Below are 16,310 nucleotides of genomic sequence, written 5' to 3'. Positions count from 1 at the left end.
ACAAAATCTACAGTGATGCCAAAAAGTAATCCGGCCGACGAATCAGGGCGATCGTGAGGTGGCACCAGTGCCACCTCACCCCTGCAGGCTCTGGCTGTTCGGGGCCGTCAGAGACGGCCCCGAACAGCCAGTAATTCCGGGTCACCGGGTCACTGGAGACCCGATTGACCCGGAATCGCCGCAGATCGCTGGACTGAATTGTCCAGTGATCTGCGGCGATCGCCGACATGGGGGGGCATAATGACCCCCCTGGGCGATATGCCGGGATGCCTGCTGAACAATTTCAGCAGGCATCCGGCTCCGGTCCCCAACCGGCTAGCGGTGGGGGCCGGAATTCCCACGGGCGTATGGATACGCCCTCGGTCCTTAAGGACTCGGGATTCAGGGCGTATCCATACGCCCTATGTCCTGAAGAGGTTAAGTTCTTACAATCGTCCTCTTCTGACCTTTTTATTTTTCTGTATATATGGGGCTGTATGAGGGCTCATTTTATTTGCACAGTGATCTGTAATTTTTTTATTTTCCCTTTTTTTTTTGTTTTGATGGGACGTTTTATTTTTTTTCTAATATTTTTTTTATATATGAGATTTGATTTTAAGTGATAATTGATTTTTAATAAAATCAGTAGATATTTTAAGTTTTGACAATTACAAACACAGCAGTACCAAATATTTTTTTAGATTTTGACATTTTTTAAGTCCACATAGGGAACTTTTACATGCTATCATTAGAACATAGCATTGAGATCGGCGCACCACTGATACAGCCTGGCTCTACAAGGCTATATCTATGAAGAGTCGAGCAGCTGGTTGGTGGCAGGTAAGATAACCCTTCAGCACCATTTTTGCTCATTGGACCCAACGACCACATAGTGGGGGTTTGATGAGCCCCTGAGCTAGCCAGGATGTATGATTTATTACTTTAGACACTGATCAGCATTTAATCACTGTGACTAAAGGGTTAATTATGGGCAGACGTCAAATTGCTCACTGTTATTAATATGAGCAGGTATGCCTTGGTGCGTTAATGCCCAGCTGGCAAGGGCGTACTCGTGCTCCTAATGTACCCAACAAGTTAAATGGGCACTGTCAGATTCAAAAACTTTTTATATGTTGTACATCTTGGCAAAACATTAACCTTTCTAATATACTTCATAAGAAAATGTTATTTCTTTTTTTTATAGAAATCATGGCTTATAAAATCACGGCTTTGTCCAAGCTGAAGCACAGGCATGGACAAAGTCCAGTAAGTGAGGTTGGGCTAGCACTCTGTTTCTGATAGGACAAGAGAGAACACTGAGAAGTGCTATCAGACAGGAGAGAGCACAGAGGAGTCCTATCAGACAGGAGAGAGCACAGAGGAGTACTAGCAGACAGGAGAGAGTACTCCTCTGTGCTTTCTCCTGTCTGACAGGACTCCTCTGTGCTCTCTCCTGTCTGCTAGTACTCCTCTGTACTCTCTCCTGTCTGGTAGTACTCCTCTGTGATCTCTCCTGTCTGATAGTACTCCTCTGTGCTCTCTCCTGTCTGATAGGACTCCTCTGTGCTCTCTCCTGTCTGATAGGACTCCTCTGTGCTCTCTCCTGTCTGCTAGTATTCCTCTGTACTCTCTCCTGTCTGGTAGTACTCCTCTGTGATCTCTCCTGTCTGATAGGACTCCTCTGTGCTCTCTCCTGTCTGATAGGACTCCTCTGTGCTCTCTCCTGTCTGATAGGACTCCTCTGTGCTCTCTCCTGTCTGATAGGACTCCTCTGTACTCTCTCCTGTCTGATAGTACTCCTCTGTGCTCTCTCCTGTCTGACAGGACTCCTCTGTGCTATCAGACAGGAGAGAGTACAGAGGAGTACTATCAGACAGGAGAGAGCACAGAGGAGTGGTAACCTACCCTCACTTACTCAACTTGGTCCGTGCCTGTGCTTACCTACCTAAAGAGGACAAATTACCTGCAGGGGGGATTAGACTACCCGCGGGGGGAGCAAGCTAGCTAGCTACAGGGTGCAACCTGTAGGGGGTCCTACCTACATGGGGCAAGCTGCATATGGGAAGATGGGGGTAGGTGTGTCCCTCATCTAGAGTATATGGCTAGTTGTAAGCCAGGACTACACTTCAACTTTTTGCAGCACTGCAAATTGATTTTAACCATCAAGCCACAGATGTGTTCTATGCATTCTTATAGATGGCACCGGTTATTAAACAGTTAAAGTAAATCTGAAGCACTACAAAAGGAGAGCAGTCTTGTTGCTTTGTTCTTCCCTCCACTGCATGTGTTAAAGCATGAATCAGATTTCCAAACAATATAGACTGTGCCTCTTTTCCTTTGTTGTGGCATTGTGTATAGGTGGTAATGCACTGGATTGAAAGTGTCAGATATTATTTTCTTCTTTGCTGAACTGTACTCAGAAGAAATGTACCCTTGGTTATTTGTGTGCTTAGGTCACCAATTTGTATTCATTCCCTAGGGCCAGGATCAGTTGTTTGAAAATTAGATGATTTTGAACTTTTTTGGTGTTCTTTTTATTTTACTTGCATATAGATAATGGGGGAGATTTATCAAAACCTGTGCAGAGGAAAAGTGGAGCAGTTGCCCATAGCAACCAGTCAGATTGTTGTGTTTCGAAGCTGACTGTTCATTATTATTTGTGTTGCAGACTGTGCTCAAGGAGCATGCAGATGATGACCAAAGTCTAGCCATTTCTGGAGTACCTGTAGTGTCCTGGCCTAAGAAGCCTCCCAAGGTAAAAACTAATAAGATAAAATATATATATATATATATATATATAAATAATATATCTGTACTTTGCAGTATTGCTTCCCCTTGAATTAACATGTGGTAGGTTTGTTGTGCAACTGTCCTATTCAACTAAATGGAGCTTGCAGAAATACATGCACACGCTCCAGAAACATTCCACATTCAGACACATAGGCGACATTTATCATTGTCTTTAGACTGTTTTTTGTGTCTAAAAAAAGGCGCAAGCAGGGTTTATTTGCACCATTTTTGCGCCTTTTGGTTTACACATTTCTGCTGATTTTGAGTTGCAATCCACTGATTTTGGCAATACACATGATATGGAAGGGTTTTATGAACTGTACCTTTTTGTGAAAAGGCGCAAAGCCACTGAAGAGTCTTTAAAACTACACCAGCCCAGACTTAGCTTAGCTTTTTGGTGCATGTAAAGAGAGAAATTTCAGAAAATTTTTACCTACACAAAATTTATCAAATCCCCTGTGACCATTTAATAAATTTGGTGCTCCTATACATTACCAGCGCACAAAAAGTGTAAAAAAAAATGCTTCACTTACACCTACAATGATAAATGCCGGCCATATGCTTTTGAAACGTCCACTGTGCTAGTTTGCACACTTTAATCAGTTGCACAAAAACTTGACACTTTAGTGGATTTATGTTGCTTTTGCCACTTATATACAACACATAGGCAGAGCTTGGCATGAAAGGGGTGTGGTTATTGCAGGCCATCAAAATTACTGTAATTTTACCCAGTTGACTAGCATATGTCATACCTGAAATCTACTCCAGCTTGGAGCTTGTGCGCTGCTATATAGTGGCTGCCAGAGCCCCTTAATAAATTCGCCAAAAGAAATGCAGCAAGAGCTTACTTAAGGCCGAAATGTGTTTTGCAGGTTTTGATAAGTTCCCACCATGGTGTCTAACCCCTTAACAATAACATGCAGCCGTTAAGGGTTCCTAGTGCGCTCCACCCCCGGCGGCTCCCAGCTGCTTTAAAAACTAACAGTAGTACACTGTATCATTTGTTTTCAGACCAAATGCCAGAACCCTGTGTGTGTGGGGAGGGGGGTGTCGTTACATCTAATCCCACAGATAATATAATAAAAGGGGATTAAAGGGGTACTCCGCCCCTAGACATCTTATCCCCTATCCAAAGGATAGGGGATAAGATGTCATATCGCCGGGGTCCCACTGCTGGGGACCCCCGCAATATAGCAAGCAGCACCCACCTGTAACTGCTTCCGGAAGCGCTGGAGGTTCTCTGGCTAATTTCTCCTGACCACGGGGACGGAAGATCTTGACATCATGACTCCGCCCCTGTGTGACGTCATGCCTTGCCCCCTCAATGCAAGTCTATGGGAGGGGGTGTGATGGCTATCACGCCCCCTCCCATAGACTTGCATTGAGGGGGCGGGACGTGATGTCACACGGGGGTGGAGTCCCCGTGGTCGGGAGGAATTAGCCAGAGAACCTCCAGTGCTTCCGGAAGCAGTTACAGGTGGGTGCTGCTTGCTATATTGCGGGGGTCCCCAGCGGTGGGACCCCAGCGATCCGACATCTTATCCCCTATCCTTTGGATATTTCTGGCTGTTATGACTTTTGTATATAGAATTTTTAGTAAGATAGAGGCTCAAAGGTGACCCAAAACCTCACTTTAGTATGGAATAAACAATAGTTACTTTTTTTTTGCATTATCTTGGAGTGGTGAATCGGACTGTGTTTTTTAATTTTTTTTGTATCTACTAAAGTTTGTGGGGACCAAACCCACAATCGCTGCTTGCACTCTAACATTGGATGGATCTCCTTCAGTCTGAATGTGTTGCCGATTTCCTTTTTGGGGTATTTTAAGGAAGATTTCTGCTCTGCAGACTTCATTTTTAATTTTCAGTTGCCGGAGTTGTTCGTGGTGCATAGCCTATATGATGTTATCCATTCACTGTATACACACAGAAGAGATCTGCTTTTATATATTTTTTCTATTATTAGACCCTGAAAAGCTACATTGAGGACATTATATGGCAGTCTTAAGCAGTGAATTAATTCCTGAGGTCAAATCTAATACTCACTGTAAATCTCCTGTAGTCTTTTTGCAATGTCCGTCTAGCTCTCTCTGGTCACTCCCCCTTACTTCTAAATCCTTTCTCAATAGACATATATGGGCAACATGTACACTGGGGGAGTTCTAGGAAAGTTGCCTACCGCAGAGTAGAAGGAAGCATTTTCTTACATTTGCTTGTACAATTGTTAAAACTGTGACTATTTTTCTTAGTCCTGAGCCTACTTTGTTAATAGAGTCCTTATGTGCTAGCCCCTTAATTCTAGTCATTGCTGCAACCCTTTACATTGCATGTCAGGTTACCATGCATCATTTTTTACTATTAAAAAACATTTAATTCTATGCTGCCTTGTTTAGGACAATTGTCCAACTGAAGTAGTGTAGGTTTTGAAGGAAAAAAAAAAGTGTTGGGCTCTTTGGAATATTATACAGCCCAAATACAGATTTTTTTTTTTAAAAACTGTATTTTGAACTGTAACATCCCAAAATATGTACTAAATTTAAAAGTTTTTCTCTTTTTTTGGGTTTATATCTTTTGCTATAGCCCAAAATATGGCTGAAAAAATTGTTCAAAGATGGAACCAACTCTTTAAACATTATGGAAATACTTTTACCTTTTTAAAGCCGTAAAATTATGTCTCAGCAAAGGGTGCTGTTTGAACATAGCCTTAGCCTGCAAAAGAAGTCTGCTGGTGCATAGCAGTGACAAAGGTTATGTTCAAATAGCAGAATTTCTGCACTGAAAATTTCCATGTGGACGTTCTACAGACAGCAGACTGGTCCGAATTGCCCCGCCTCATAGACAGCAATGTATTTCCAGGTGGAATCTGCAAAAAAACATCTCAACAGGTTCAGTGATTTTGCGTACGCTGGAATCAGGATTTCCGTAGCACGAATATTCTGCCGTGAGAATGGAGCAGCTGAATCCCTTTCAAATAATGCGGAATGTCCGTGTGGTATATTCATGAGGAATTCCGCACGGACATTCTGCCATGTGAACATACCCTAAGTCAGGGGTCACACACAGTATTTTTGGTAGTATCGAAGAAAAACTATACTAGAAAGATTTCTCTGTTTTGGACCCTCCCCTAACTTTGGCTAAAATCACTGACCAAATTGAGGTGCAAAATCTGCTGACGAAAATCCGCACTGGAAAGCCCACCCTGGTTCAAACTTGCAGCGTGAAACACTATCTCGCTAAAAAAAAAATCGGGGGTCACAGGGGCAAGTTTACAGCTGGTTTTCTGCAGCAGACCCCATTGAAGTCACTGTATTCTGCTGTGGATTTACCGCTGCAGAAAATGTACCATAGCTCAATGAGAATGTACTTAGTCCAGCAGATCCATATGGTACCCCATTCATAAATTAGTGTTTCTCAAGCGCAGTCTTCAAGCACCCCCAAAGGGTCATGTTTTCTGGATTTCTTTAGTCTTTCACAGGTGATATGACACTGATACACTGACCATATCACTTGTGAAGGAAATCCTGAAAACATGACCTGTTGGGGGGTCTTGAGGACCCTGAGCTAAATGGAGTCAGCTAGTTTTCCAATCATATCCGGGTCTTCTCATTGTTTGGCTCTTTGATATAAATGGGGTACGTCACGGCTCTGGCAGTGATATGGCACCAGGTGGGTTGAAATTCTTGTACAAATTGTGGCTTGTGTACATTCTCAGGCTGGGTTCACACTGTGTAAAAAAAAAAATAGTTATTTTCTTTACGCTTGTAAAAAATGATGGCTGAAATTACCGCTAAAAAGCACCAGTGGGTTAATCCGCTTTCAGTGGTGGATAGTCCCTTAAGTATTGTGGCTTTTTTGTTTGTTCCCTCATGTGGAATGTTAGGACCTGTATTCTACTAGTGGAAGTCTTTATATTTGATGTATGGTTTTGGAGCCTTGATAGTCCTTTCTCTCAATCTTCCCACTTGTACTGGCTGTATTAACATTAGAAAACATTTAGGATAAAATAATAATAATGTGAAGGTAAATAAAATATGCACAGATTTATTTCCTGCTGTGTGACTGGATTTGCACGCGTCCATATTGGAGTGGGTTTCTGTGTAAACTTCCACTTTTGGTTTTGGCTTTCATATGCTGAAACAAATACGTGTGACACCATCCAGCAGGGAAGTGGGTGACAGCCTGGCAGTGTATTATAGGGCATTGTTTCCCAAACAGGGTGCCCCCAGCTGTTGCGAAACTACAACTCCCAGCATGCCCGGACAGCCGAAGGCTGTCCGGGCATGCTGGGAGTTGTAGTTTCGCAACAGCTGGGGGCACCCTGTTAGGGAAACACTGGTATAGGTAAACATCTTATCAGTCACAGGTTGTCCGCTCTTTCCTCGCCATCCTCTGCTTGCTGTCAGTCATTAGACACCTTTCACTGTTCCATTCAGCAATAGGGAGGGCTCCGGCACGGCACCGAGAATGATGCAAACAAGGCGGTGACGGTACAGTGCACAGTAATGACCGGTTAGCGCCCCGCCTGGCAGAGCCGTGTGCCCGGATTGATGCCCGCAGTGTCGGAGCACGCCGCTGGGCACGTACCTGTCTCTTATCTCGTTGCCTGGCACGGGTCGCCGATTGGTGATCAGCCCCAGGTGGCAAACCCTTTCCTGGGCCGAGCTCATGAATAATCGGCGGCGGAGCTCCCCTCCTCCCCTTTGTGCGAGCAGTGTGTGTCTTCAGCCCTCCTCCTCCTCCTCCTCCTTCCACTACCCGTGCAGGCTCAGTCTGCAGTGTCCCCTGCTCGATGTCACACTGGGCCCGGAGCAGGAGACATGGCCCTCTCCCTGAGCAACGATGAGGAGGACTACGACTCTGAGCAGGATCAGGTCGGTACCGGGCCCGGGAAAGTTATTCCGCTGTGGATGATAGCGAGCTGGGCTCATTACACTGGAGATGGGGGAGGGACTTGCCCCGGAGCACTTCATGATCGCCTGCATCAGGGCTTTACGTTCTGCGCTCGTACGATCCGCTGGTAGCCGAGGGGTTAATCGCATTGTCACACACTGGATTCCTTTCCCTGCTCTCCCGTGTTCGAGAACACTCAGGGCTGTGTATAGGGATAATGCAGCTATCGGTAGGGACGTGACATGCACAGCCAACATGTGGCCCAGGTAGTAAACGGTGTGATGTGAAGGGAACGCTACCACCAGACTGTGTCCCCCAAGGCTCTGTCCTGCTTATTGCCCACTTATACATGTGCTGGAGGTGCCCCTAGGAACCTGCATGACTGCTCCACCCCCCCCCCCCTTATACATGTGCTGGAGGTGCCCCTAGGAACCTGCATGACTGCTCCCCCCCCTTTATATATGTATTGGGGTGCCCCTAGAAACCAACAGGACTGCTCCATTTTCCCCTTCACCCTTATATATGTGCTGGTGGTGCCCCTAGCAACCTGCATGACTGCTCCACCCCCCCCCCCCCTTTATATATGTATTGGGGTGCCCCTAGCAACCTGCATGACTGCTTCCTTAACCCCCCCTTTATATTTGTATTGGGGTGCCCCTAGAAACCAACAGGACTGCTCCATTTTCCCCTTCACACTTATGTGCTGGGGTGCCCCTAGGAACCTGCATGACTGCTCCATCCCCCCCCCCCCCCTTATACATGTGCTGGTGGTGCCCCTAGCAACCTGCATGACTGCTTCCTTAACTATATATACTGGGGTGCCCCTAGAAACCAACAGGACTGCTCCATTTTCCCCTTCACACTTATGTGCTGGGGTGCCCCTAGGAACCTGCATGACTGCTCCATCCCCCCCCCCCCCCCCCTATACATGTGCTGGTGGTGCCCCTAGCAACCTGCATGACTGCTTCCTTAACTATATATACTGGGGTGCCCCTAGAAACCAACAGGACTGCTCCATTTTCCCCTTCACCCTTATATATGTGCTGGTGGTGCCCCTAGCAACCTGCATGACTGCTCCACCCCCCCCCTTTATATATGTATTGGGGTGCCCCTAGCAACCTGCATGACTGCTTCCTTAACCCCCCTTTATATTTGTATTGGGGTGCCCCTAGAAACCAACAGGACTGCTCCATTTTCCCCTTCACACTTATGTGCTGGGGTGCCCCTAGGAACCTGCATGACTGCTCCATCCCCCCCCCCCTTATACATGTGCTGGTGGTGCCCCTAGCAACCTGCATGACTGCTTCCTTAACTATATATACTGGGGTGCCCCTAGAAACCAACAGGACTGCTCCATTTTCCCCTTCACACTTATGTGCTGGGGTGCCCCTAGGAACCTGCATGACTGCTCCATCCCCCCCCCCTATACATGTGCTGGTGGTGCCCCTAGCAACCTGCATGACTGCTTCCTTAACTATATATACTGGGGTGCCCCTAGAAACCAACAGGACTGCTCCATTTTCCCCTTCACCCTTATATATGTGCTGGTGGTGCCCCTATCAACCTGCATGACTGCTCCCTTAACCCCCCCTTTATATTTGTATTGGGGCGCCCCTAGAAACCAACAGGACTGCTCCATTTTCCCCTTCACCCTTATATATGTGCTGGTGGTGCCCCTAGCAACCTGCATGACTGCTTCCTTAACCCATATATAGATAGATATACTTGGGTGCCCCTAGAAACCAACAGGACTGCTCCATTTTCCCCTTCACACTTATGTGCTGGGGTGCCCCTAGGAACCTGCATGACTGCTCCACCCCCCCCCCCCCCCTTATACATGTGCTGGTGGTGCCCCTAGCAACCTGCATGACTGCTTCCTTAACTATATATACTGGGGTGCCCCTAGAAACCAACAGGACTGCTCCATTTTCCCCTTCACCCTTATATATGTGCTGGTGGTGCCCCTAGCAACCTGCATGACTGCTCCCTTAACCCCCCCTTTATATTTGTATTGGGGCGCCCCTAGAAACCAACAGGACTGCTCCATTTTCCCCTTCACCCTTATATATGTGCTGGTGGTGCCCCTAGCAACCTGCATGACTGCTTCCTTAACCCATATATAGATAGATATACTTGGGTGCCCCTAGAAACCAACAGGACTGCTCCATTTTCCCCTTCACACTTATGTGCTGGGGTGCCCCTAGGAACCTGCATGACTGCTCCACCCCCCCCCCCTTATACATGTGCTGGTGGTGCCCCTAGCAACCTGCATGACTGCTTCCTTAACTATATATACTGGGGTGCCCCTAGAAACCAACAGGACTGCTCCATTTTCCCCTTCACCCTTATATATGTGCTGGTGGTGCCCCTAGCAACCTGCATGACTGCTCCACCCCCCCCCCCCTTATACATGTGCTGGTGGTGCCCCTAGCAACCTGCATGACTGCTTCCTTAACTATATATACTGGGGTGCCCCTAGAAACCAACAGGACTGCTCCATTTTCCCCTTCACACTTATGTGCTGGGGTGCCCCTAGGAACCTGCATGACTGCTCCATCCCCCCCCCCCTATACATGTGCTGGTGGTGCCCCTAGCAACCTGCATGACTGCTTCCTTAACTATATATACTGGGGTGCCCCTAGAAACCAACAAGACTGCTCCATTTTCCCCTTCACCCTTATATATGTGCTGGTGGTGCCCCTAGCAACCTGCATGACTGCTCCCTTAACCCCCCCCCTTTATATTTGTATTGGGGTGCCCCTAGAAACCAACAGGACTGCTCCATTTTCCCCTTCACCCTTATATATGTGCTGGTGGTGCCCCTAGCAACCTGCATGACTGCTTCCTTAACCCATATATAGATAGATATACTTGGGTGCCCCTAGAAACCAACAGGACTGCTCCATTTTCCCCTTCACACTTATGTGCTGGGGTGCCCCTAGTAACCTGCATGACTGCTCCACCCCCCCCCCTTATACATGTGCTGGTGGTGCCCCTAGCAACCTGCATGACTGCTTCCTTAACTATATATACTGGGGTGCCCCTAGAAACCAACAGGACTGCTCCATTTTCCCCTTCACCCTTATATATGTGCTCGGGTGCCCCTAGGAACCGACGTGACTGCTCCATTAACACCCCCCTTTATATATGTGCTGGGGTGCAATCCGACATGACTGCTCCATTATCACCATACCCCCCACCCCCCCTTATATATGTGATGGGGTGCCCTAGAAACCAACATGACTGATCCATTATCGCCATTCCCCCCCATATATATATATATATATATATATATTTATATTTATATATATGTGATGGGGTGCCCTAAAAACCAACATGACTGCCTCATTTCACCCCTCACCCTTTTATATACATATATACATACATGCTGAGGGTGCCTCTATTAACCAACATGACTGCTCCATTATTCCCTATGTATGTTCAAGTGGTTCCATTAACAACAAACATGACTGCTCCCCTCTGCTTACCCCCTCTTTCCCCCCCCCTCTTATATATACATATATATATATATATATATATATATATATATATATATATATGCCTGGGAGTGCCAATAACAAACAACATGACTGCCCCATCCTGCTTATTCTCCCCCTTAAATATGTGCTGGGGGTGCCAATAACACACAGCATAACTGGTCCATTCTGCTTGTCCCCCTTTATATATGTACCGTGGTGCCACTAGCAAGCAACGTGACTGCTGCTTTCTCCCTAGCCTATCTTACAAGATGACCCCATTATGTTTACCATCCAGTGCTGGGTCCCAGTCACCATGGTGGTTTCTTGGCAGCTGTAACCATCAGTCTGAAGAATTAAATCCAGAAACTCTGCCCTTTTACCAGAGTATCCCTTTAATTTTCAAAATTAGGGTTTTCTTTGGGAAAAGTACCCAGAGGAACAGTTCTATAGTCTATAGCATTTGAGAAGTTATCACATTGAGTAGGGATTGACCGATTATCGTTTTGGCCGATATGATCGGCCGATATTCACGTTTTTGGACATTATCGGCAATTACCTTGCCGATTAATGCTGGAATATCAGTATAGGTTATCGGCTATTGGCCTCAAAGTTCTCAGATTATCGGTATCGTCCCTAAAAAGTCAATATCAGTCGGTCCCTAACATTGAGGCAATGCTAGCATCTCCTGAACTGTGGGATACTGGTCAGGGATGTGGAAATCCTATAGCCCGACGCCCGGGACAAGTAGTTTTGGGCGCCGGGCAGGTGAATTGTTTATAGATTTAGCCCTGTATCGGGCTAGCAGGGACAGACAGACTTCCCCCTTATTTTTCTTTAATGTCGGTGTGAGGCGCAGGAGCTGATGGAAGTCTACACCTCACACCAAGTCTGAGCCTTATCTCCCCTCCCGGAGGATGGAGGACGCAGCTCAGAAGACACAGCAGGGTGAGAGAGAGGATGTAGACAGCTCCGTGCACAGCTCCATCCCCCGCACACAGCTCTATCCCTCCCCCTGCTCTGTCTAGACAGGACCTAATCCACCACTGGGCGGTTGCTTGTTTGCACGGGGAAAACACAGAGCAGGGGGAGGGGAGAGAGGAGAGGACGGAAATCTCACCTCACACCGGCCGGGACTACAGCTCTGATGTCCACTCATGGCGGCTCAGGTGAGGAGACCAAGAATACAGGCGGCGGCAGGAAGGGTGGTTGTGTATGTATGATGTGTGTATGTAATGTATGATGGGGGGGGGGGGCAGCGGCAGGTGTATGTATGATGTGTGCATATGTATGGTGTATATCAGTGTTTCCCAACCAGGGTGCCTCCAGCTGTTGCAAAACTACAACTCCCAGCATGCCCTGGGCATGCTGGGAGTTGTAGTTTTGCAACAGCTGGAGGCACCCTGGTTGGGAAACACTGGTGGATATGTATGGTGTGTGTGATGTCTGTGTGTGATGTGTATGTAATGTATGGTGTGTATAATGTCTAAGTGTGATGTGTGTGTGTGTGTATGTAATGTATGATGTGGGGTGGGCAGCGGCAGGTGTATATATATATGATGTGTGCATATGTATGGTGTGAGTGTATCTGTGTGTATATGATGTGGGGGGGGGGCAGTGGCAGGTGTGTGTATGATATGGGGGCAGTGGCTGGTGTATGTATGATATGTGTATGCATAAATGTTTTGTATAGGGGCAGACGGGCATTAGGGCAGTTGTTCATTTTTGGTCACTTCATATGAGAAATTTTTTATAAGGTGATCAAAAAGTTACATCTAGACTTTTCTGGGCTTGGCTCGGGTGTAAGAGGAGCTACAGCTCTCCCGCCGCTAATAGCCTGGCATACTGCGATCACCTATTAACCATTAGATCACCATAGTCAGCAGTGTCTAAAGGGATTTTATATCCATCCCTGGTGGTCTAGTGGGGGGGGATCAGACTATTTTGGTGGAAATTATTTTGTCTACCAGGACAAGTGGATTTTCTTGAGGGACAAGTAGATTGTGTTCCGCTTTAGTCCCTTGGACAAGTAGTTTTTTTTTAAATGTCCACACCCCTGCTGGTACAGGCACATAGTTTTTGAATGGCTTTATGTTGCGGTTTATCTGTCATTATGTGGTATGGTAATCATAAGAAATAAGATGAATGTTGACTGAGCACGCTGATTTCTGTAGACCAACCAACCATATGATGTGTATGTGAAGGCATACCATGACTCTCCTCTGGGGGCAGAAGTCAGGGAAAAGAAGGATGGAGCTTATTCAATGTTACACATCCTTTGTTTTCAGAGAGAAACTCATGACAGAGGTGTATGGCAGCGGCCTATTCCTCTTTACCTTTTGGGAACACACAAATGCTCAGACAATTCCAGTTCGGATGGGGTTAATGGTGAATGACCAAATGAGAGTGAGGCTGACGGCTATCTAAAGTATTGAATATTATTGTATATGGGCAGCTGCATGGTAAGTGCACACAGGCATAAACTGACCCCAATTTTGTAGTATCAATTTCCCTTTGACTTCAATGGGGAATTATCAAAAAGGTTAAAAAAAAGAAATAATAAAAAAAAGTATGTTACTTCAAGATAAGTGCTGCTTAGAAGCTACATTAAAGGGGTACTCCCGTTTTTTAAATCAACTGGTGCCAGAAAGTTAAACAGATTTGTAAATTACTTCTATTAAAAAATCTTAATCCTTCCAGTACTTTTTAGGGGCTATATACTACAAAGTAAATGCTTTACTTTTTAGATTTCTCTGATGTCATGACCACAGTGCTTTCTGCTGACACCTGCTGTCCATTTTAAGAACTGTATGCTATGGGGATTTTCTCCTGCTCTGGACAGTTCCTAAAATGGTCAGCAGAGAGCACTGTGGTCATGACATCAGAGAAATCTAAAAAGTAAAGCATTTCCCCTGTAGTATGTAGCCCCTAAAAAGTACTGGAAGGATTAAGATTTTTTAATAGTAGTAATTTACAAATCTGTTCAACTTTCTGGCACCAGTTGATTTAAAAAAAAAAATTGTACAGGAGTACCCCTTTAAAGCCACCTGGAGATTGGAGCAAAGCACCTTTTAAATGGGCACTGTCAGATATAAAAACTTTTTATATGTTGTATATCTTGGCAAAACAATAGTTTTTCTAATATACTACTTTAAATTTTTTTTTAACATTTTATTAAAGAAAATTGCCTTCACCAAATCCCACCACTAGGCGTCCCCATACCTCCTGGGACACTAAGTCCCACAGCAGCATGAGTGTGTCCAAGGGTCATGGACACGAGATGGCTGATTGACAAGGCTGCAGGAAGAACGAACACAGCTTGCAGCAACACTGCTGTAACACAGTTTTACACAGTTTTGTGCCTCCAGCTGGAGCATTTCCTCCAGATGTGTAGGTTTCGGTGTACCTTGGAGTGGCATATTTAGTACGCACTAATTTATTAACTGCGTACATTTCATTTACCCGCAGAAATCTTGCGCAATGACCATATTTTTTACGCAAATATAAGCCATCATGGACTGCACGTAGCAAGATGCTTTAAATCATCTGTTCCGTTTTTCAAAGAGTAAATTGAGGAGATTACTATATTTGCCCGCAATTTATTATCATTGCGCTTGATTGATAAATTTAGCGCTTCTGCGCATAATTTAGAATTTTGCAGAAGGGGTAAACGGCTTCTACCATACACAAATAATGATACATGTCCCACACTGATTACTGTTAATATGCTATTTTTTGAGATATGGGTGATTAAGACATTATATGGGTGATTGAGACATTAAAAAATGTACATGAGTAGCCTATAACAGTTTTATTGTGGGATCTGACAGGTACACTTCAAAAGCCACATGAAAAAACATTGAAAACTGCACAGCGAATTCCCTGCAATTCAGGTGGTGGTTCTCCCCCAGAGCAGTTTATGCCAGTGTGAATGTACTCTTAGTACCCTTAGGGTGTGTTCACACAGGCAAAAGTGCTTTGTTTTTTTTTACACAGAATTGAATGTGGTGTGACTGTCCAATACCCTGCTGTCAATTACTTCAAGGGAAGCTGAAACTTGAAAGGGAAACGTGAAAAAGAAGTGGCATGTCACTTCTGACAGTCCTGCCCCATGTGCAGCACCTCACAAGAACACTTCTTTTGACCAATGAATGTACTCCTAGGCCAGTGGTTCTTAACCTTGTTGGAGGTACTGAACCCCACCAGTTTCATATGCGCATTCACCGAACCCCTCTTAATTGGAAAAATAAAATATGATTTTTTTTCAAATTAAAAACATAGGTATATATTTAAGTATATATTTATACATAAGTGCACAAAATGAACAAAACCATTAAGAACAAAGAACAAAACCATGAAAACATGATTTTTACACAAAAACATAATGAATATTTACTGCAAATCAGTGTGACTTCTGCTGTTATCTTTCAGAGACCAGTTCAGAAATGTGCGGCTTTACCTTGGCAAGTGCCACTCATGTAATTTTCTCAACAATGGCATTGTTCTCCCCCCCACCCACACATTAGGCAGGCAGTGTTCCCCCCCCCCCCCCACATTAGGCAGGTAGTCCCCCCCCCCCCCCCCCCCCCCACATTAGGCAGGCCAGTGGTCTTCTACCTGCGGACCTCCTGATGTTGCAAAACTACAATTCCCAGCATGCCCGGACAGCCAACGGCAGTCGCTGTCCAGGCATGCTGGGAGTTGTAGTTTTGCAACATCTGGAGGTCCACAGGTTGAAGACTACTGATGTAGGCGGTGTTCCCCCACAGACATACAGCCTACAGCCATATACAATGTATGGCTGGAGGCTGTATGCCCGTGTACTGCCCACTTCAGTGCTGAAGTGACCAGCGGCATGCCGAAGATGACATGCCGCTGGTCACTTACCAAGCTGGTCCTCGGCGCCTTCGTTTCCATGGGCGCACGCACGGGACGTCAATTGCTTGGTTTGCCTGTCCTGTTGCGACCTCCCCCGCCGAACCCCCCGGGACTGACTCACCGATCGAACCCAGGTTAAGAACCACTGTCCTAGGCTCTTGTTTACTGTCAAGTATTTTATATTAATTTCTTGCTGAACCATTCTATCCAGTAGAGAAAATGTCAATTTGAACAGAGTCTTGTCTTGGGGTTTGTGCATATCCGACCTACTTGCCCCAGACAAATTGGTGGCAGAGAT

General features: G+C 45.8%; 1 protein-coding gene across 15 annotated transcripts in view; it reads left to right on the top strand.

Moving 5' to 3' along the window:
- Positions 1-16,310, top strand: part of KDM2B (lysine demethylase 2B) — a 174,833-nt gene that overhangs the window by 116,893 nt on the left and 41,630 nt on the right. For all 15 annotated transcript variants that reach the window (XM_056534717.1, XM_056534724.1, XM_056534712.1 and 12 more), the window contains one exon: positions 2,648-2,734. In XM_056534717.1, the coding sequence (XP_056390692.1) occupies positions 2,648-2,734 (87 nt within the window). The remainder of the gene's footprint in view (positions 1-2,647; positions 2,735-16,310) is intronic.

This window comes from Hyla sarda, chromosome 1 (genome assembly GCF_029499605.1).
Source record: "Hyla sarda isolate aHylSar1 chromosome 1, aHylSar1.hap1, whole genome shotgun sequence".
Classification (NCBI taxonomy): Eukaryota; Metazoa; Chordata; class Amphibia; order Anura; family Hylidae; genus Hyla; species Hyla sarda.
Note: the sequence above shows the minus strand (reverse complement) of the source record. Positions and strands in the feature narration are given on the sequence as shown.